Source organism: Lipotes vexillifer, unplaced genomic scaffold, assembly GCF_000442215.2.
Source record: "Lipotes vexillifer unplaced genomic scaffold, Lipotes_vexillifer_v1.1 scaffold1077, whole genome shotgun sequence".
Lineage (NCBI taxonomy): Eukaryota > Metazoa > Chordata > Mammalia > Artiodactyla > Lipotidae > Lipotes > Lipotes vexillifer.
The window spans coordinates 310237-333904 of NW_006784237.1; the positions used below are offsets into that span (position 1 = coordinate 310237).

Below are 23668 nucleotides of genomic sequence, written 5' to 3' on the forward strand. Positions count from 1 at the left end.
TACAGCTGTGGCACTAGCTTCATTGCTGAAATTTTTAAATGTTTGATATTGTGCATTTAGGAATAACTTCAAACCTAGAGTTTAGTACCTAATCATATTGCTAAACTCACCAAAGAAAGACGTTCAGGTTCTTTCCATTTGTTTTCGTAACACATAAGTGTTTGTGGTGTTATAGGATATTCCTCCAGCTCGAAGTCTTCGCTGGTTTGTACTTCTTTTGTACACTGGTTTGTAAAATCACTCTGGCATGCAGCTACCGTGAAAATTATAAAAGAATTTTTCTAATCGTATTGAACAGTGCTAAGATATATGGAATTCAATTGGTATATGTTCACCCTCTAAATGAGAAAATGCACGTTTCTCAGCTCCATGACTACTCACTATTACTGTTTTTATTTCTAGGATTTACTGGCAATTTTGTCATTTGAGGACAACTCTGAGGGCTAAATCTATTAAACTTTTACAAAGTTTATGTTTTTAACTTTTTGCAAACCAGGAAGAAGGAAATTATACTTCTGTTTTTTAAAAAAGTAAGAATATGCATAAAACGAGCAAAGTATTTATGAGTGAAATGAAATGACAGCTGGGATTTGCTTTAAAATACTCTAGAAAAAAGAGTAGAAAAAAATAGGTGAAATAAAATTAGTAAAATGTATAACTGTTAAAGGTGGTGATACATAAATAAAGGTTTATCATACTATAATCTCCTGTTTAGGGTATGCTTATAGTTTTTCATAAAAGTTTAGAAAAGTAAGTTATAATTAGAAAAAACATTTTAATTATGTAAAACATAACTGTAATGACCTCAAGGGAAAAAACTGAAAAGTGAAAGGATTTCTGAAAAGTACCTATAAGGAAATCTATTTCAATAAAGTTCTTTCCCTTCATCTTCCTTCTACTTCAAAATTAATTTATTTTATTATTAATAACTACAATGTTTTTCAACAATAATAACTTACTATACCATTTTTTTTTGATGTAATTTCTTTTTCTTTCTTTGGAGAAGACTTTGGCAGACGATTAGAATATATGTTTTTTAAGTCCAGTTCTCTCTCCTTTTCCTGAAAACAAACCAAACACAATTAAGAATGTGGAGTCTCAGTTTAAAATAAAACAAAAATCCTCATCTTTTCAACTGGTATTTTCCTCACCAAATTGGAATATACCTAAGTTCAGCTTCCCTTTGTAACTACCAATTATAGAAAGGAATGTCTTTAGGACATTTAGGTTACGGTAAAGCAATGATTCTCCATTGAAAGTCCAATATGCACTAGCAGTCATGAAAATCAGAATAAGGCAAAATTCATTTTCTACCCACTCCTACATGATATAGTAATGTCTTCAACTGACTTCCAGGCTTAGCCACAAAGAATTTAATTAGCATCTCTCAAATGTGGGTTCCAAATTAATGGTGAGTTAAAAATTAGACCATTTTTTAAAACACAAGTGTTCTTCACCATTTTGTGGCTATGGCTTTCTCTGAGAATTTGATTAACAAAATGAAAATTCTATGCAAGATAACACATAAACACTTAATGTTGCACAAAATTTCAACCCATCAATGACCTCTGGATAGAATTAAGAACACCTACTTTAACAGAATTAATTAATTCTAATGCTTCTTCTAAACACTGTGAAAAGGAAGGGCATTATTTGGAACAACTTTAAAAATAATCAATCATGGGGTTATCCGAGGAAGAACACTGAACTATTCAACCACGCAACACAGAAAAACTCTAGTTCCCATAACTTTCTTGCAGGATTTTATAACTTTTTTCAGTTATATCATTCCTATTAGTGTATCTAATGTCTCATTTTTGGTTATAGTGATTATATTAACAAATATTTTCTTTATAAGTGCCAAAGAAAATATTAGAATTTTGTAAATGATATTGTACCAAAGTTCCAAATATAAATGATCACAATGTTTTAAAATAGAGTCTTCGTCTAATATATAACATAGGGAGAAATGATGCCATTTAAAATAAAATGCTTACCTTTAATTTGTGATATAGTTGTTGTAGCTCATTTTGAAGAATTTTATTTTCATCATGAGCCTCATATGCCCTTTTCCTTTCAGCAAGCAACTGTCGCTGGAAACTGTTAGTACTTAGCTCAAGGTTTCTTGATAGTTCCTATGATATGTGTATAAATACATTAAAAAATAGCACTTAAAAAATAATTCAACAGTAAAATACTGCACTTAGTGTCGAAATGACATTTTTAGGGGTACTAAACAAGACATACAAATCAGGTTGGGCTCAGTGTTCATAAACATACAATAAAACGGAACATAGCTTTACCAACAATTTAGTAAGATACTTGGCCTATTATTCCTCTCTTTGTTTTCCACAATGATTTGTAGATAAATTCTTAAGCAGTTGCATCAAGAGCACATGGATAGTCATTTAAGTTGGGAGCAAGAGACAGCCAAAGGATGTGACGAGAAGCACTGGCTTTTGGGAATCATTGTTTGGGCAAACAGAACCTGAGGCAGCCGTGTAAAATTACACAGCACTATTCAAGGTGCAGTGACCATCATCCCAGTTTTTACTTATTTCAGCTCTAAAGACACACAGGATCAAAGTGAAAGGACGGAAGATGATATTTTAAGCAAACAGAAACCAGAAGAAGGTGGGCATAGTCACACTTAGATAAAATAGACTTCAAGGTAAAAAGGGTAACAGAAGACAAAGAAGGTCATTATCTAATGATAAAGTGGTCAAAACGTAAAGAAGACAACAATCATAACACATACCCTCCTGGGACTTCCCTGGTGGTCCAGTGGGTAAGACTCTGCGCTCCCAATGCAGGGGGCCCTGGTTTGATCCCCGCATGCATGCCACAACTAAGAGTCTGCATGTCGCAACTAAGAAGTCCACATGTCACAACCAAGAAGTCCTTATGCCACAAGTAAAAGATTGCACATGCTGCAACTAAGACCCAGCACAGCAAAAATTATAAATAAATAAATATTTTTTTAAAAACACATACACTCCCAACACCCAAGCACCAAAACATATTAAGCAAATACTGATAGATCTTAAGGGAGAAATCGACAATAATACAAAAATAGTAGGGGACTTCAATACCACACTATTAGCAATGGAAAGACTGTCCAGATAGAAAATCAGCAAGGAAATGTTGGAACCACACTTTAAAACAAATGGACTAACAGACATATACAGAACACTACATCCAACAGCAGCAGAATACACATTCTTCGCAAGTACACATGGAACAGTCTCCAAGATTGATCATACTGACCACAAAACAAATCTCAGCAAATTTAAGAAGAATAAAATCATACCAACTATCTTTTCTGACCACAATGGTATGAAAATAGAAATCAACAAGAAGAAAGCGAAAAGATTTATAAATATGTGGAAATTAAACAACACACTTCTAAACAACCATTAGGTCAAAACAGAAATCAAAAGGGAAATTTAAAAATTATCTCAAAACAAATGAAAATGGAAATACAACATACCAAATCTTGTGGGATGCAGTAAAAGCTGGAAGTTTAGAGCATTAATGCATATATTAAGAAATTAGAAAGATCTCAAATAAACAACCTAACTTTACACTTCAAGAATTCGAACAAGTTAAGCCCAAAGTTAGCAGAAGGAAGGAAATAATAAAGATCAGAGTGGAAATAAATGAAATAGAGACCAGAAAAACAATAGAAAGGATCAACAAAACTAAGAGCTGGTTCTTTGAAAAGATAAACAAAATTGACAAACCTTTACTTGGACTGAGGAAAAAAGAATTAGAAGTAAAAGAGGAAACGTTACAGCTGAACCACAGAAATGCACTGAATCATAAGCAACTAGTATGAAAGATTATATGCCAAAAAGCTACGTAACCTAGAAGAAATGGATACATTTTTAGAAACACACAACCTACCAAGACTGAATCAGAAAGAAACAGAAAATCTGAACAGACTAATTAGTAATGAGATTGAATCAGTAATCAAAAAACTCCCAACACGGAAGAGAAAAGATCAAGATGGTGGAGGGAAGGGGATGTGGTGCTCACCTCCCCCCATGAACACATCAAAAATACACCTACAGGTGGAACAATTCTCACTGAAAACTGGAAACTGGAAAAAGGACTGAACAACCAAGGAAGAGGTAATCACACAGGAATGGAAGAAAAGTGATCAGGTAGGGACCTGTGCTCCTGGGACGGAACTCAGAGGAAATAAGAAATTGCAAAGGTGGATACCCACCCTGGGGAGTGAGTGGGTCAAGCCACAGACTGGGTGTCCCGGTCCTGGGGTCCTATGTGGAGGAGACAAGCCTCCTGGACTGCTTGGACAGACAGAAAGGCTGGAGAAGCCTGGACTCTATTCATGAGGTGTGAGCACTGGCCTGCCTCTGAAGCAGGGTGAAGAGAGGTCTGCTCTAGCAGCTGCTGGATTTCCAACAACCGTGCCACTCTGGGCCCCACTGTACCACACCTCAACACCTCCCTACCCCATAAACGCAGAGAAACCATTCAGGCTCCCCTCCCCTGTGGAGCACAGTGGAGGCTGGGAACAGCAACCAGCTGTGAGGGGAAAAGGGGTCTTGCCTCTGAGGAGAGGTCTGGGTGGTTGCTGGCTTTCCCACAGCCACCTCACCGTGCACCAGTGAATGCTTTGGCTCTACTCAGTCTGTGCCACACTGCGGCACTGGATGTGGGACAGCCACGACCAGGGAAAAGACTCTACCATGGGTTGCATCTGAAGGAGTCACAGACACCTACACAAGCAGTGTGTTGAACCTCCGTATGTGAAAGGCCCCACTTGCTTCAGCACTCCCTACTCTGGGGCAAAGGTCTTGGTGCTAGGAGAGAGAAAAACACACACGTAAAGGGAACAGAGGCAGCTTGAGCCTGACACAAAGGGCTTCTGCTTCAGCAACTTGGGATCAGACCCCGCCCCTGACAGAGAGGTGATAGCCACTGAACAGAGAGAAAGTCCCGTCTCACACCAGGAGCCAGCTCTAGCCCCTCTATCCCCAGTCACACCCCACTACCAAGGTAAAAGCTGCCAGCACAATATCAGGAAAGATGTGACTGGCATCCACATCAAATCCAGCCCTCCCACCAAAGGCACTGGGCATGTGCAGTCTGTATAGGGACACTCCCAAATAAGAACACCCCTTCAAGTCCACAAAAGGTCACTGCTTCACCTTAGTTCATAGAAGTAGAGAAAAGTAAAATTAAAAGGCAGAGGAACTATTCTCAATTCAAAGAGCAAGAAAAAAACCCTGAAAAAATAATGAAATGGAAATAAACAACAGATAAGTAATTCAAAACAATTGGTAATAAAAAGCTTAACTGAATTAGGTAAAAGAATTGATCTAAACACTGAACATTTTAACAAGGAATTAGAAACATAAAAAAACCCCACCCAATCAGAAATGAAGAACTCAACAGCTGAAAAAAAACACACTGAAAGGAATGAATAGCAGGTTAAGTAATACGGATAATTGCATAATTGACCTGGAAGATATAATCATGGAAATCACCAAATCAGAACAGCAGAGAGAAAAACACATTTTATAAAGTGAAAGCAATCTAAGAGATCTCTCCAATAACATTAAGTGTTCCAACATTTGCATTATAGGGGTTCCAGAAAGAGAGAGAGAGAAGGGGATCAAAAATGGATTTGAAGAAATTATGGCTGAAAACTTCCCAAACCTGAAGGAAGAAAGATATCCAGATACAGGAAGCAGAGAGCGTTCCAAACAAGATGAACCCAAACAGACCCAAACCAAGACATACAATTAAAATGGCAAAAGTTAAAGAGAATTCTAAAGGCAGCAAGAGAAAAACAAAGTGTCATATATAAAGGAATCCCCATAAGGCTATCAGCTGATTTCTCTGCAGAAACTTTGCAGGCCAAAAGGGATAGGCATGATATATTCAAAATCCTGAAAGGGAAAAACCTGCAACCTATGATACTCTGCCCAGCAAGATTATCATTTAGAATAGGAGAGATAAAGAACTTCTGAGACAAGCAAAAACTAAAAGAATTCAGCATACTAAACCTACCCTAAAAGAAATGTTGAAGGGTCTTCTCTAAATGGAAAAGAGGTAAGAATCTGTAGGAAAGGGAAAATCCCAGTAGTAAAGTCAAATACACAGTAAGGACTGAAGATCACTTAAATAAGCCAGTATGTAGATTAAAAGACAAAAAAAACTATAAAAGCAACTATAACTAAAATAAATACTTAAGGGATAATCAAGATGATGTAGAATATGATATCAAATACACAAAATGTGGGTTACGAAGGTAAAAAATGTATATCTTTTAGAATGTGTTTGAATTTAAATGATTACTAGTTTAAAACAAGTAGATATAATTATGAGTCAACATATATGAACCACATGGTAACCACAACTGGAAAACAAGTAATAAAGTGGCAATAAGTATGTACCTATTACTCCTCGTTACGAGTTTGTACCCTTAAACACCATCAGTTATCCCCCCAGCCCTCATCTCCCAAAGGGGAAATGGAAGGGAAGGGGGCAAATTAGGGGTACAGGATTAAGAGATATAATCTACCATGGGTAAAATAGACAACCAACAAGGACATATTATATAGCATAGAGAATTATAGCCATTATCTTATAACAACTTTTAATGGAATGTAAACTGTAGAAGTACTGAATTACTATGCTGTACAGCTGAAACTAATATAATATTGTAACTCAACCATACTTTAGTTTTAAAATTTTTAATTTAAAAAAACAAACCAGGGCTTCCCTGGTGGTGCAGTGGTTGAGAGTCCGCCTGCCGATGCAGGGGACGCAGGTTCGTGACCCGGTCCGGGAGGATCCCACATGCCGCGGAGCGGCTGGGCCTGTGGGCCATGGCCGCTGGGCCTGCGCATCCGGAGCCTGTGCTCCACAGCGGGGGAGGCCACGGCAGTGAGAGGCCCATGTACCGCAAAAAACAAAAAACAAAAAAACCCAAAAAACTTCCCAACACGGAAAACTCCATGACCACACGGTTTCACTGGAGAATTCTACCAAACATTTAAAGAATTAACACCAATCCTCCTCAAACTGTTCCAAAATATCGAGGAGAACAGAACACTTCTGAACTCGGAAATTCTAAGAACCCAGCAATACCTTGATACCAAAATCAGATAAGGATACCACACAAAAAAAGAGAAAACTATAGACCAATATCCCTCATGAATATAGATGCAAAAATTCTCAATGAAATATTAGCAAACTGAATTCAAGAACACATTAAAAGGATTATGCACCATGGCTTAGTGAGATTTATCCCTGGGATGCAAAGATGCAAATACAAAGATGCAAATACATCACATCAATAAAATGAAAACTAAAATTCATGTGATCATCTCAAAAGATGCAGATAAAGTATTTGACTACAACATCCTTTTATGATTAAAACCCTTAACAGATTGGGCATAGAGAGAATAAATGCATCTCAACCTAATAAAGGACATATACAACAAACCCACAGCTAACAATATACTCAGTGGAGAAAAACTGAAAGCATTTCCTTTAAATCAGGATCAAGAGACAAGGATGTACACTCTCACCCCTACTATTCAATATACTACCTGAAGTCCTAGCTAGAGCAATTAGGCAAGACAAAGAAATAAAAGGCTTCCAAATCAAAAAAGAAGAAATAAAACTGTCACTATCTCCTGATAATATAATCATTTATATAGAAGACCCCTAAGAGTCAATCAAAAAACTGCTGGATCTAATTAATGATTTCAGTAAAATGGTAGGATATAAAATCAATATACAGAAGTCAATTGTGTTCCTTTACACTTAAAATGAAGCAACTGAAAAAGAAATAAAGAAAACTATTCCATTCATAATAGCATCAAAAACAATACTTAGGAAAAAATTTAACAAAGGATGTGAAAGATCTGTACAATGAAAACTACAAGATTTTGCTGAAAGAAACCAAAGAACACACAAATGCAAAGACATAACATATTCATAGATTAGAAGAATATTGTTAAAATGGCTATACTACCCAAAGCCATCTAAAAATTCAATGCAACCCCCATCCAAACACCAAAGACATTCTTCACAGAAGCAGAAGAAACAATCCTAAAATTTATGTACAACCACAAAAGAATCCAAAAAGGCAAAGCAATCCTGAGAAAAAAGGACAAAGCCAGAGATATCACACTTCCTGATTTCAAACTATACTACAAAGCCAAAGTAATAAGAATGGTATGGTACTGGCACAAAAATAGATACCAAGATCAATGGAATGGAATAGAGAGCCTAGAATTAAGTCCCAGCACATATGGTCAACTAATATTTGACAAGACAGCCAAGAACACACAATGTGGAAAGGATAGTGTTTTGAACAAATGGTGCTGGGAAAATTGGAAAAAAGACATGCAGAACAATGAAGCTGGACCTTTATCTTACACTGCTCACAAAAATTAACCTGAAATGGACTAAAGACTTAAGTATAAGACCTGATACCATAAAACTCCTAGAAGAAAATGCAGAGAAGCTCATTGTTATTAATCTTGGCAATGATTTTTTGCACATGACCTCAAAAGCACAAACAAAAGCAAGAAATCAACAAATGAAACTACATTAAATTCAAAAGCTTCTGAAGAGCAAAAGGAAAAATTTACAAATTGAATAGACAACATACAGGATGACAGAAAATTCTGGCAAACCATATATAGGATAAGAGGTCAATATCCAAAATATATAAAAAACTCAGTCAACTCACTAACAAAAATACAAACAATCCAATTTTTAAAATGGGCAGAAGAACTAAATAGACATTTTTCTAAAGAAGGCATCAAAATGGCCAACAGGCACATGGAAAGATGATCAATAAGGGAAATACAAATCAAAACCACAGTGAGATATCACCTCACACCTGTTAGAATGGCTCTCAAGAAGGCAAGAGACAACAGGTGCTGGCAAGGATGTGATGAAAAGAGAACCCTTATACACTGTTGGTGGGAATGTAAACTGGTCCAACCACTATGGAAAATGATAGGGAGGATCCTCAAAAATTTTAAAATAGACCTACCATACAACCCAGCAATTCCACTTCTGGGTATATACCCAAAGTAAATAAAAACAGGATTTTCATGAAATACATGCACTCCAATGTTTATCACTGCATTATTCACAATAACCAAGATGTGGAAACAACCCAAATGTCCATCAGTGGATGAATGGATAAAAAGATGTGAATATATATACACATAACAAAATTTTCTTAGCCATGAAAAAGGAGCATATCCTGCCATTTGTGACAACATGGATGGACCTTGAGCACAATATAGTAAGCAAGATAACTGAGACAGAGAAAGACAAGTACTGTACAATATCACTTATGTGTGGAATCTAAAAAAGTCAAACCCGTAAAAACAGAGTGTAAAATGGTGGTTACCAGGAGATGAGGGCTGGGGGGATAACTGATGGTGTTTAAGGGTACAAACTCGTAACGAGGAGTAAATAAGCCATAGAGATCTAATACATCATATAATGAATGTAGACAATAATACTGCACTATAATTATGTAACACTGATAAACATCACTACAGTCAGTCATATTACAATATTTAAGTGTATCAAAGTAACACACCTTAAATTTATTTAAATCTATTATACAATATTACATGTCAAATTTATTCAATTAAAAAATTTTCTTTTAAACAACTTAAGTTGTCAAGATACCATTTCTAACATCTGGATGAAAAAATGCCTTTTGTTGATATAATTATAAAATTTTACTACAAATGTAATAAGTGTTTACTTTAAAATATTATAAAATCACATAGAAAATTTTAAAAAGTGATAGTCTACCACTCTGTGATAATCACTGCCACCATTTTGGTGTGTATAATTTAAGACTTATACATTTTTCTCAGGAAATAATATCGTAAATGCCTTTCTATGTCAATAAAAACACTAATATCACAAAACTTTTTAATGAGATAACATTCTACTTTATAGATTATCAAAATTTATTTAATCATATTCTGCTCAACATTTGAGTACTTCCAACTTTTCCTATGGTGAACATCCTATTACACAGAAATTTAAGCTTATTTTTTATTATTTCCTCAGGGTAAATGCTAAGAAATTAAGTTTCTGGGTTGACAGACATTTATACGATTTTAACGCTTTTCAAAAGCATTACCAAAATGACTGCTGGAAAGATTGTAACAATTTACATTCTCTTCAAAAGTCTACTAGCCTTTATTTTACTATATTCTTGAAATAACTGGATATTGAAATTTTTAAATCTATTGGACTAGCAAAAAAGGATATTAATATTTTAATTTGTATTTCTTGGATTAATACTTAATTTTTGTTTATTGGCCATCCATATTCTTTATAAACTTTTTATATAGTGTAATAGGAATTTAAAAGATAATGACACAATGCGGAAAAAAACAATATTGAAAAACAAAACAAAAAGGTTAAGAATTTTCCAGAAAGAAAAATATAAAAAGAAGATATAAAAAGAGAGATAGAGCTGGAAAAACCATCACAATAAAGACTGGATCAGGAAAGAATCATCAGTGGATGTTAAACTTTGATGGGGAATAAGATATATAAATTCCAAGTGGCTCACCACAGACTGCTTATTGGTTTCACTGAAGGGGAAAAACAGGAATTGTATATATGGTGTACAAATCAAGAAACATCGGTAAAGTGATCAAAATTAACATCAACAATAAAGGATAGGTGAAGATCATGTACCTCCAGCTGTGATATCTTAAGAAGGAAATTACATCACCTATTCAGTATTCTAGCCAAGAATACAGAAACCTCAGTCTAATAACAATAAAACATCAGAGGGCTTCCCTGGTGGCGCAGTGGTTGAGAGTCCGCCTGCCGATGCAGGGGACACAGGTTCGTGCCCTGGTCCAGGAAGATCCCACATGCCGCGGAGCGGCTAGGCCCGCGAGCCATGGCCGCTGAGCCTGCGCGTCCGGAGCCTGTGCTCTGCAACGGGAGAGGTCACAACAGTGACAGGCCCGCGTACCGCAAAAACAAAATCAGAAAACTGCAAATTAAGAACATTCTATTAAATGAAAAGGGATGGGGTACCATATTCTTCAAAAATGTGAATGTCGTAAAAAAGACAACAAAAGTATGAGGAAATGTTCCAGATTAATGAAGGCTAAAGACATCTAGACAACCAACACACTACCTGACTCTAGACTGGACCTTGTACTGAAGGAGTAAAGTGGCATAAAAGACATTATTAAGTCAACTGAAAAAACTATATTGTGGAGAGATTCGAGAAAATTATTTTACAAATGTAAATTTATATCATAATTATACTATGTTTATACAAGGGCATATCCCTATTCTTAGGAAATAAAACCAGTGTATTTAGGGGTAAAAAGCATGATGTGTGGAACTTGCCCTCAAATAGTTTTTTAAAAATTTACATATGTACATGTATGTTTGTGTTCACATGACAGAGAGCATGTGTACATAAGACAAATGGGGTAACACATTAACAAAAGGTGAATCTGTGTAAAGAGTATGAGTGTTGTTAGAACTACATATATATTTACAACTCTCTGTAACCTTAAAATTATTCCCATATAAAAAGTTTATTTAAATAAGTGTACCCTTCGATATTTGGAGGCAAAACAGGAAACCACTATACATAAAGAAAAAATGTTAAAAACTACTGGAGTTAAAAAAAAAAATCAAGTTCTAAGTGATAATAACTCAACCTAGACTCCAAGACCCAGTAAAATTATCATTCAAGAGTGAAGATAAATTATGTACAAAGACTAGAAAATTTTACCACTCAGAAGCCCTCACTGAAAGAATCACCAAAAAACAAGAAAGACAATGAACCCTGAATGAAAGGTGCAGTAATGAGCAACGGTGATGTGCAAGTAACAATGGTGAGCAAAGAAACTAATGGTAAACCTCATAAGCATGGTTAAAAAACTGAGGAGTTTCAAAATAAGGTAAATTAAGACAGACAATAATAATGTGGAAGATGACATGAGAAGAGACTGGAGAAAGAAAGTGTTCTACTGTCCTAAGAGAATTTGAAAAAAGAAAAGATATTAATTGCTTCAGACTTCCTTAATTCAAGTACACATATCTTAAAAATTCAAGGCTAAACTCTAAAAGAATAGTAGTAGAATCTGTCATTCTGAAATCAATGGAAAGTCAGGGTAAAGGGTTAAGAAGCAGGAAGTAAAAAAAAGAAGCAGAGAGAAAAATGATAATTTTGTTTTTAAAGATAACCCACATAGATCTAACAATCTCAGTAATCCCAACAAACGTAAATAAATAATTTTGTGGAACGAGATATTCTTATGTTGGATTCTTTTTAAAAATGAATTTAGTCAAATATCGTACAAGCACAGAGGTAAAACATTAACACACAAAAAGATGAAAGTAAGGGGCTTCCCTGGTGGAGCAGTGGTTGAGAGTCCGCCTGCCGATGCAGGAAACACGGGTTTGTGCCCCGGTCCAGGAAGATCCCACATGCCGCGGAGTGGCTGGGCTCATGAGCCATGGCCACTGAGCCTGCACGTCCAGAGCCTGTGCTCTGCAACGGGAGAGGCCACAACAGTGAGAGGCCCGCATACCGCGAAAAAAAAAAAGATGAAAGTAAAAGAAAAAATATATTAGGCAAAAAAAAAAAAAAGTAGTGTAGATTAAATAGGCTTTAAGACAAAAAGCATTATTAGGGAGAGAGAGGAATTTTTATTCAACATTGAAAAAAAAAAATCACCAGAAAGGCAAAACAACCCTGAACATGTTTTAGTTTCAATTCTGAACCTACATATAACACAGCTTCCAAACATGCTACGTTTTTCGGCAAGCTTTATCAAGAAAAAGAAGAGGTACATATTAACTACATTAGGAATGAGAGTGGGGTATGTAACTATAGAAGTGACAGAAATTTAAACATCATAAATACTATGAAAAACCTAGTGCCAACAAATACAAAATCTGAGATAAAATGAATAATTTCCCAGAAAAACATAAATTATTAAAACTAAAAATATAAGATCTGAGTCAATCTACAAATGAATAAGTAGAAAAAATTTAAAAAAAACAAAAACAAACTAACAAGCACTAGATCCAGGTTTCAGAAGTGATAATCTACAAATTTTAAGACAGAGATATTTCCTATCTTTTATAATCTCTGAAAGAGAACAGAAAGAAGAAAAAACTCTCCAAGTCATTCCCTGTGAGAACTTATATAATCTTGATGCCAAAACTGGATCAGGACAGCTTGAAAAAAAATACATCATAGACCATTCTTACATATGCATATTGCTGCAAAAATCCCAAATATTAGCAAAAGGAATTCAGCAATGTCCAAAAATTACATCACAAGAAGCACTTCTCCCATAAAAGCAAAGCGTAAGAGTAATGTAACAGTAAAAATATATAAATGTAATCTTCCATGTTAATTAAATGAGAAAAAAATATTTGATCACTTTAATAGATCCAAAAAAAAGGCATCTGACAAAATTCTCCACTATCTGTGATTTAAAACAAAAATCTTAGGAAGCTAGTAATAGAAAAGCTAGTCATTCTTCATCTATAATACATATTACACACATACACAGAAAAGATCAAGAAGGATATACGGGCTTCTCTCGTGGTGCAGTGGTTAAGAATCCACCTGCCAATGCAGGAGACACGGGTTTGAGCCCTGGTCCGGGAAGATCCCACATGCCGCGGAGCACCTAAGCCCGTACGCCACAACTACTGAGCCTGTGCTCTAGATCCTGCAAGCCACAATTACTGAGCCCGTGTGCCACAACTACTAAAGCCCACGCGCCTAGAGCTCGTGCTCCGCAACAAGAGAAGCCACCGCAGTGAGAAGCCCATGCACCACAACGAAGAGTAGCCCCCGCTCACCGCAACTAGAGAAAGCCCACGCGCAGCAACAAAGACCCAACGCAGCCAAAAATAAATTTAAAAAAAGGATATACACTAAAATGCTAAAACTGATGATATCTGGGTGTAAGAATGTTTTTATTTTTCTCAAGTTTTTAAAAATGTATATGTGCTACTTATAAAAAATAAAAGGACAATTTCTAAAAATAGATTTAACTGTAAAAAGTCAAATAGGAAGAAGATATATCAACTTCAGAATAGTTACTTCTGAGGAGGGAGAGTAGAAGAGAGATGTTTTGGAGAAAGTGTACAGGGGAACTTTAACATCTTATTTTTTAAAATATGACCTAAAGCTAAATTAACAAAATATCAAGTAGGTAGATGAATGTTTTAAATATTATTCTTTTTATACATTCAAAATATTTCATAAGAAAAAAATTAAAAGTGCTTTAAGAAATTAAAGATATGGAACAGAAAAAGAAGAAAAATTTGTGGCTGGAGGGACGATGGGTGTTTTTCCCCTACTTCACTGTAAGTCTAAAAATGTCTTTAACAAACATTTTTATAATACAAGTTAAATAACTTATTTTTTTCCAAAAGGAAAGAGCACAGAATTCTAACTGTTTAAAAGAGAGAAATAAAGGTTTACATAATTTAATTTTTGCAAGCAAACCCAAAGGATAACTGAACTTACCTTATTTTTTATTAATTAATAGAGCAATATATACTTAAATAACAACACTCCATTTGTTAAAACACGTCTATAAATGTCAGTTGTTTTATTCATTGCTCAGTGTTACTGTAACTCAATTCTGAAGGCTTAGACCCTTGTATAAGCAAGGAACCTATAGCTGTGGTCCCCAACATTTTTGGTACCAGGGACTGGTTTCGTGGAAGACAATTTTTCCACGGACTGGGTAGGGATGATTCAGACGGTAATGTGAGCTATGGGGAGCGGCATATGAAGCTTCACTCACTTGCTCGCCTGCCATTCACCTCCTGCTGTGCAGCCCGGTTTCTAACAGGGTGCGGGGGGGGGGGAACCCCCCTATAGGAACAGTTTTTACATTCCTAGTAGGTGGTCATGCAGCCTCTGTACAAATACCTGTGGTGGCAGAAAAGCTCAATAATACAAAGGGTACTGATTTCATTGTCATTGGACAATTCCAACTATTAGGAAGCTCTTATTTATAAATGAGTGGAAACCTGCTTCCCAGAAACATCCATTAGGTTCATGTTGCCTTCAGGAACATCCAAAAGCATATCTGTTTCTCCTCTTTCACACAACAGCTCTTTAAATACTGAAGTAAGTTACATTTTCCCTTAATTTGAATCTTATCCATAATTTCATGCTTCTTCCACTGTTCCTTATATGCCAGTTCTTTGACCCCTTGGTTCTTCTGCTTGCTCTCTACAGGTCAGTTTGTTACCTAAAATTGGGTACCTGTTATCAGATGTGATCTGGCCAGTAAAATAAGTTATTATTACCTTGAGAGCCTGGGCACCACCATACTCAATTAACTTTTTTCTTTCAGTTATCTTTTTAAACAGTTATATGATTATAGGTTCCTCAACCGAAACCTTAGACTTTTAAAAAACCTGAATAACTTTCAAGCCAGGTCTCCCCATATGGTATCCATAAAAAGGATGGAAAAAAATTGAGGACTCAACAGTTAACTTGATTAAATTTTATCTTGCTTGTTTTCTGCCAGATTTTGAACCTAAGGAGATCAATTCAATCTCAGTCTTCTCATCCATCAAATTAGCTGTCCCTTCTATTTGTGAACCTGTCCACGAATGCTACTTTATTTTATTGACCTATCCATCCATTCATTCCTTTAAGAGACACTAATTCTAGCCAGATAGTGTATCAAATGTTGCAAATACAAAATCAAATAAGACGTGTTCTTGTCCTTAAGGAGCCCACTCAAATACACTGATAAACATGCTGAAAGGGACAGGACCTAATATGGCACCCCAAACACCCACCTAGAAATGTTCTCTCCAAGCTGACAGCTGTGTATTTATTTGCACTCTTTGGGTTCAGTTACTGATCCAACTGTAATGCTTTCTAACATTATTTTCAACCAGTCCACATTTCTCCACTAAATCACAAATATGAAAGATTTACTGTATCTACTGTATATCAAGATATATTCTATTTATTATATATCGATATACCTATTAGAATCCAGTAGATATAGTATATACCTACAGAATATAGATGTATGTAGTATATATTATATACTATATAAGTGGTATAGTATAATCTGTAGTATATATTGTATAGTATAGAGTATAGCATATAGTTTAGAATATGGATGTATACATATACTCTATGTAAATAGTAGAATATAATAAAGTATACCTCACTGTACCAATCTACCAACCTCATGGGGAAAAAAGTGAGGATACTTCTAAGTGAGAAATATTTTCCAAAACATACTCAAAAATTTGGTAGAGACTGGCATTAAGTATACTGACTGATAATTTCTAACATCTACTTCCACCTATCTTTGAAAACAACTGGTAGTTGTTTTTTGTTACTTTTCTTGCCTTTCTTACTCTTCCTAACTCCACAAAGAATACTGACAAAGATTCTGAAATCACATTCACAGGGTTCTTCAGTCCTCTGAGGTATAATTCATCTAAATCTGTAGACTGAGATTTTTAAATGAGTTACCCATCACTTATTATTTCTTCATCTGCCTTGAGCAGGAAAAGAAAGAAGCAAAACATAGAATCCAAAAGTTATGTTTCCTCTGAGCACTTCAAGTGTTGCGTTTTGGTAGAATTACTCTAATGAAACTTCTACTGTTTTCTTTTAAAATGTTTGCAAGCCTTTGCTTACTCTGAGTTTTTGTCTTCCAACATTGTTAGATTTTACTCCACAGTATTCACCACAGTTAGCGCCAAAAACAAAACAGATTTCCGAAGTGTTACCTACTCAACAAACTGCATATAGAAAATTAATATGAGATTCTGAAAAAATGATTTGTTTCTTTAACAGCATGTGGATACTGATAAAACAGCCAAAGTTAATTTTAATCTTAATTCATGCTATCGTTAAAAATTATGAAAAAGGGCTTCCCCGGTGGCGCAGTGGTTGAGAGTCTGCCTGCTGATGCAGGGGACACGGGTTCGTGCCCCGGTTCGGGAGGATCCAACATGCCGCGGAGCAGCTGGGCCCGTGAGCCACAGCCGCTGAGCCTGCGCGTCTGGAGCCTGTGCTCCACAACGGGAGAGGCCACAGCAGTGAGAGGCCCGTGTACCGCAAAAAAAAAAAAATATATATATATGAGAAAAACACAAATGCACTGTAAGAGGAACATATTATTCAGCTTTTACATACATGATAAAATACTAAGGCTTTTACTAAAACGATAATAAAATAATAGAGCAACAGAATGGGAGACAAAAGACTGCAGTTCTAGTTCCAGACATGTGGTCCTAATGACCTGTGCGACTCTATGTGACCTAGAACATGGTAAATAACATCTGTCTGTCATACAACCTCCTCAACTATAAAATGCTTGAGTTGGACTAGAGAGTGCCCCATGAAGGAGTTTCATGAGCTGCCTCAGATTGCTGGGCAAGTGACTTTCTAAAGCCCTCCCTGCAGCCTAACTCACCAACCACCACACAGAATAGTTCAAGTTCACCCTTTGTCTGGTTTTCTATGAAGAACTGCTAAAATCTGAAAAACCGATGGACCAAATCAGTAGTTGTAAACTTAAAAAAAAAAAAGAAACAGAACGCTTAAAGTCCACTGAGCTCAATTTGAAAACCAATGCACTAAACCATTTCTACAGTCCTTTCAAATTGTAGGATACTAACTGTAATGTACTTATTTTTAAATAGTGTACTTTTCCTTCAGTGTATTTTTTCTTTTTCAATTCATATATTAGGTGCCTGATAAATACCAGGCACTAAGCCAGACTCTTTATGAATTTTATCTGTAACATGGTTCATCACCACCTGCAAGGTTTTACAGACTGAAAACAGAGGTTCAGATAATCTAAGTGGTAAAGCACATCATAAAGCTAGCCTGGTATAGAACAAGACTTGGAACCTGGTTTATATAATGTATGTCCATAAAATTCCAAGTTTCATTACGATTTAACAGCTTAAGAGGTAGGTATTAATTAACAGAATAATTAAAAGATAAATAATTGTTATGTGGCCTTGAATGCTAAGGCCATAATTTCTAACAACTAAGTTACAAAATTCAACAGTTTTCATATTAAAGATGCTTACATAAAAATGCGTATGTTTTAAAATCTTAGGTGATATTAATCACAAGGAAGGCCAATTTGATCCTTCAAAAAATAGAATAATTTACTTTATTACTCCAAGAAAAAGAATTATCCAGCAACACTCTTTAGGACCTTATATTAACAAGTAGCAAAAATGATTTTTAAATGACTTGCTGATCCAGAGACTTTAACTTGCAGAAATTTTGCATTAGTATACTTATATATGCATGCAAAGACTTATGTTCCCTGCCATGTATATTTAGACTAGGCCCAAAACAAGAAACTAATATATATATTAATAAGGGAAAGGGTCAACATATTATAATATATATACACAACTGAATAATACAAAACCTTTAAAAAGAATGAGAAGTTTAGAATGACATAACCAAGATGATGACGTAAGTTGTTCCTGACTTGGCTCTGCTTTACAAGAAAAACAACTAACAACTCTGCAAGAATAAGACATCACTCAGAGAATCTCAGAACATGGGAGTGAGGTTGAAGCACCTCCTGCACCACACAGACCAAGACAGACTGAATTCAAGGGTGAGAAGAACAGCTACACGCTGACCTCATGGCCCTTTCCCTGGGCCAGCACAGCACCGTGCCTACAGCTCCTCCAGTGGCAAAAGAGAACACAGCGGTGACATCCAGCACCGCCAGCACCAGGGGTCACTTCATGGGAACCCCTACTCTGGTTTCACCCCATGGGGCTCACAGGAGCATCTGTGGGCTCAGCCATGGGGAATCTGACTGTGATGGAGAAACGGAGGAGGGGCTTCCAGCAAGCAGCACTCGGATCCTGGCAGACTGAGTTCCTGCCTGCGGAGCCCAAAGAGTAAAGCCAACCAGCAGCTTTGCTCTTCTGCAGCCCATTTGGTGGCACAGTCTGACGAGGGAGCTTGGTGGGGTGCAAGTCTGCCTAATTTGGGTCTTCCAATGAGGAGATCCGCCAGCCCTGGAGCCTGGTCTGCCCATGCCCAGCAGAAGAGCTGAGTCTTAGCTCCTCCCCCAGCCTCCCTGCCAGAAATCCTGTTCAGAAAAAACTAGGGAGTTGCCTGAAGTGGGCTCTCCCTGTCCCACCCAGGCAGAAGTCTGGGTCACAGCCCCACCCACCAGAGTGTGTGGCCTCCAGCCCCATCTGGAGGAAGGGCTGACAAGAACACCCAGAAGCTGCACAACCCAGCAGGTGGGTGGGCAGAACCGGTGGACCCCAGAGCAAAGCCAGTAGCACTGTTCGGCCAGTGAAACTGGGGCACAGGTTGGCTTGTGTCAAGATGACAAACAGCATTAGTGGCTTTGGAGGTACTTACCTGATGAGCCCGGGTTGGGAAACTAACTCACAGCCCCACTTATTGCTGAAAACAGACTCCAACCCGCCTGACCAGGGAACCTCACCAGAGCACACGGGGGCTGCAGAGCCCACCCAACAGCCCTGCTGACAGTGGCACTTGAACAGAGAGCACGGCCCGTGGCTTTCCCTGTCTGCAGAGCAAAGCTGATGGCCTCACCTGATTAGGATATTCAGCGCACACTCTTGACTGATTTGGGTCCCCAAACAATGAGGCATCCAGGCATCCTGTTACCCCACCAGGGCAGGGACGGTAATTCATATTCCCATCCACTGCTGAGTATATCTGTCTGTACTGTCTGTACTGTCTAGTAAGCCTATCCAGAGAATCCAGGCAATAGCGAGGCCATCCTACAGCCTCAATTGGTCAGGGAACCAAGCCAGGAGTCCTACCCAGCGGCTCTCCACCAGTGGCACACCCCACCACTCCTGACCTCAGAACTCAAGTAGTTGCCTCAGCCAAAAGTAGACCCTGCCTGCTCAAGGATGTGACCAGCAGAAACATCCAGAAACCCAAATTGAGCTGACTGGTGAAGAACTGTCTCTTCCAAAGCAAACCTGCAAAGTCTGGAAGAGGACACCATTTACTCAAATGCACAGACGACCAATGCAAGGAATCGAGGATCACACACACACACACACAAATCAGGTAAATGTGACACCACTGAAGGAAACTATTAAAGCTCTAATAACTGGCCCTAAGGAAATGGAGATCTATGAACTGTCAGACTAAGAATTCAGAATAATCTTCTTAAAGAAGTCTAGTGAACTACAAGAACACACAGACAACTAAAAATATTAGGAAATCAATGCATGAACAAGAAGTTTATCAAAGAAACAGAAACCATAAAAAGCAAATGAACAAACTGAAATTCTAGAGCTGAACAATACAACAACTGAATGGAAGAATTCAATAGAGAACTTCAAAAGGAGAGTCGAGCATGCAGAAGAAGAAATTAGCAACCTGGAATTAGGACACTTGAAATTATCCAGTCATAGGAATCAAAAGAAAAGGGAACGAAAACAGTGAAGAAAGCCTATGGGACTTATGGGACAAAATGAAAAGAAACAATATTCAAATTATGGAAATTCCAGAAGGAGAAGAGAATGAGAAAGGGACAGAAAGTACATTTAAAGCAATAATGGCTGAAAACTGCCCAAGCTTGTGGCAAGAAACAGACCTCTACATCTAAGAGGCCCCAAAGACCCCAGATAGGCTGAACCCTAATAAGGCTAGACTGAGACACATTGTAATTATATTGTCAAAAGTCATAAACAAAGAATTTTATAAATTCAACAACAACAAAAAAAGAGAGATGTTACATACGAGGTAAACCCCACTAACACTGTTGGCAGATCTCTTAACCGAAACTATTCAGGCTGGAAGAGAATGGAATGACATATTCAAAATATTAAAAGAAAAAAATCCCAACCAAGGATACTATGCCTGGCAAAGTTATCCTTCAGAATTGAAGAAAGGAAAAACACTTTCCCAAACAAATGAAAGCTGAGGGAATATATGTATACCTGAATCACTTTGCTGTACAGCAGAAATTAACACAACGTTGTTAAACAATTACACTTCAGTAAAATAAATTTTTTAAAAAACTGAGGAAATTCATCACCAGTAGACTTGCCTTACAAGAAATGACTATGGAAGTCATTTGAGTAGAAGTAAAAAGATGGTAATTAATGTCATAAAAACAGAAGGTAGGGCTTCCCTGGTGGCGCGGTGGTTGGGGGTCCGCCTGCCGATGCAGGGGGCGCGGGTTCGTGCCCCGGTCTGGGAGGATCCCATGTGCCACGGAGCGGCTGGGCCCGTGGGCCATGGCCGCTGGGCCTGCGCGTCTGGAGCCTGCGCTCCGCAGTGGGAGAGGCCGCGGCAGTGAGGCCCGCGTACTGCAAAAATAAAAATAAAAAAAACAAAACAGAAGGTAGCATTGTAAAACTCACTGGTAATGGTAAATATATAGTCAAATTTGGATTCTGTAATATGGTAATGGTGGTGCATAATTCACTTACAATTCTAGTTTAAAGTTAAGGAAACAAACTCAGTAAAAAATAACCATTACTACAATAATCTGTTATTAGTTACACACTATAAAAAACATGTAAACTGTAACATCAATACCTAAAATGGGAGGTAAGGAAGAAGTGAAAGTGTAAAGTTTAGGAATTTTACTCAAGTCAAGTTGTTACTAGTTTAAAATACGTTATAACTTTAAGAAATTTTATGTAAGCCTAGTGGTAACCATAAGAGAAAACTCTACAGTTATTGCCTCAGAGAACATGATAAAGTCAAAGCATAATGATACCTCAAGACATCAAAACACACACACAGGGCTACCCTGGTGGCACAGTGGTTGAGAGTCCGCCTGCTGATGCAGGGGACACGGGTTCGTGCCCCGGTCCGGGAAGATCCCACATGCTGTGGAGCGGCTGGGCCCGTGAGCCATGGCTGCTGAGCCTGCGTGTCCAGAGCCTGTGCTCCGCAACAGGGGAGGCCACAGCAGTGAGAGGCCCACGTACTGCAAAAAAACACAAAAAAACACAAAACAAAGACACACAAAAAGACAGAAGGATTAGAAACAAGGAACAGTAGATCTACAAAACAACCAGAAAACAGTTAACAAAACGGCAATAGTAAATCCTAACTTATTAATAATTACTTTAAACATAAACAAATTAAATTCTCCAATCAAAAGACAGAGAATGGTTGAAAAATTAAAAACAAGATTCAACAATATGCCACCTACAAGAAGCCATTAGCCTTAAAAGACACACATACACTGAGAGTAAACGGATGGAAAAAAATATCTCAAGCAAACGGTAATCAAAAACAAAGCAGGGGAGGGGGGAAGATGGTGGAAGAGTAAGACGTGGAGATCATCTTCCTCCCCACAGATACGTCAGAAATACATCTACATGTGGAACAACTCCTACAGAACACCTACTGAAGGCTGGCAGAAGACCTCAGACCTCCCCAAAAGCAAGAAACTCCCCACGTACCTGGGTAGGACAAAAGAAAAAAGAATAAACAGAGACAAAAGAATAGGGATGGGACCTGCATCAGCGGGAGGGAGCCGTGAAAGAGGAAAGGTTTCCACACACTAGGAAGCCCCTTCGTGGGTGGAGAATGCGGGTGGCGGAAGGGGGAAGCTTCAGAGCCGCAGAGGAGAGCACAGCAACAGGGGTGCGGAGGACAAAGCAGAGAGATTCCCGTACAGAGGATCGGTGCCGACGGCACTCACCAGCCCGAGAGGCTTGTCTGCTCACACGCCGGGGCGGGCGGGGCTGGGAGCTGAGGCTCGGGCTTCAGTCGGAGCGACAGGACAGGACTGGGGTTGGCGTCGGGAACACAGCCTGCAGGGGGTTAGTGCACCACGGCTAGCCCAGAGGGAGGCCAGGGAAAAGTCTAGACCTGCCGAAGAGGCAAGAGACTTTTTCTTCCCTCTTTGCTTCCTGGTGCGCAAGGAGAGGGTATTAAGTGTGCTGCTTAAAGAAGCTCCAGAGACTGGCACGAGCCGCAGCTAAAAGCGCAGACCCCAGAGACGGGCATGAGACGCTAAGGCTGCTGCTGCCACCACCAAGAAGCCTGTGTGTGAGCACAGGTCACTATCCACACCTCCCCTCCAGGGAGCCTGTGCAGCCCGCCACCGACAGGGCTCCGGGATCCACAGACAGCTTCCCCGGGAGCAGTGCGAACAAAGAGAAGAAAGGGAAATTTCTCCCAGCAGCCTCAGGAACAGCGGATTAAATCTCCACAATCAACTTGATGTACGCTGCATTGCTGGAATACCTGAAGAGACAACGAATCACCCCCAAATTGAGGAGGTGGACTATGAGTGCAAGATTTATTATTTTTTTTCCCTTTTCCTCTTTTTGTGAGTGTGTATGTGTATGCTTCTGTGTGAGATTTTGTCTGTACAGCTTTGCTGTCAACATTTGTCCTAGGGTTCTGTCCGTCCTTTTTTTATTTTACTTAAATTTTTTTCTTAATAATTATATTTTATTCTTTATTTTAATAACTTTATTTTATCTTTATTTTATTTTATTTTACCCTCTTCCTTTCTTTCTTTCTACTTTTTCTCCCTTTTATTCTGAGCCATGTGGATGAAAGGCTCTTGGTGCTGCAGCCAGGAGTCAGTGCTGTGCCTCTGAAGAGGGAGAGCCAACTTCAGGACACTGG

General features: G+C 38.0%; 1 protein-coding gene across 1 annotated transcript in view; it reads right to left on the bottom strand.

Moving 5' to 3' along the window:
* The window catches only part of LCA5 (lebercilin LCA5), a 54784-nt gene that overhangs the window by 5298 nt on the left and 25818 nt on the right, over positions 1–23668 (bottom strand). The window contains exons 3-5 of the mRNA XM_007456620.1: positions 1998–2135; positions 965–1061; positions 111–253 (exon numbers count right to left, since the gene is read on the bottom strand). Coding sequence (XP_007456682.1) covers positions 111–253; positions 965–1061; positions 1998–2135 — 378 coding nt within the window. The remainder of the gene's footprint in view (positions 1–110; positions 254–964; positions 1062–1997; positions 2136–23668) is intronic.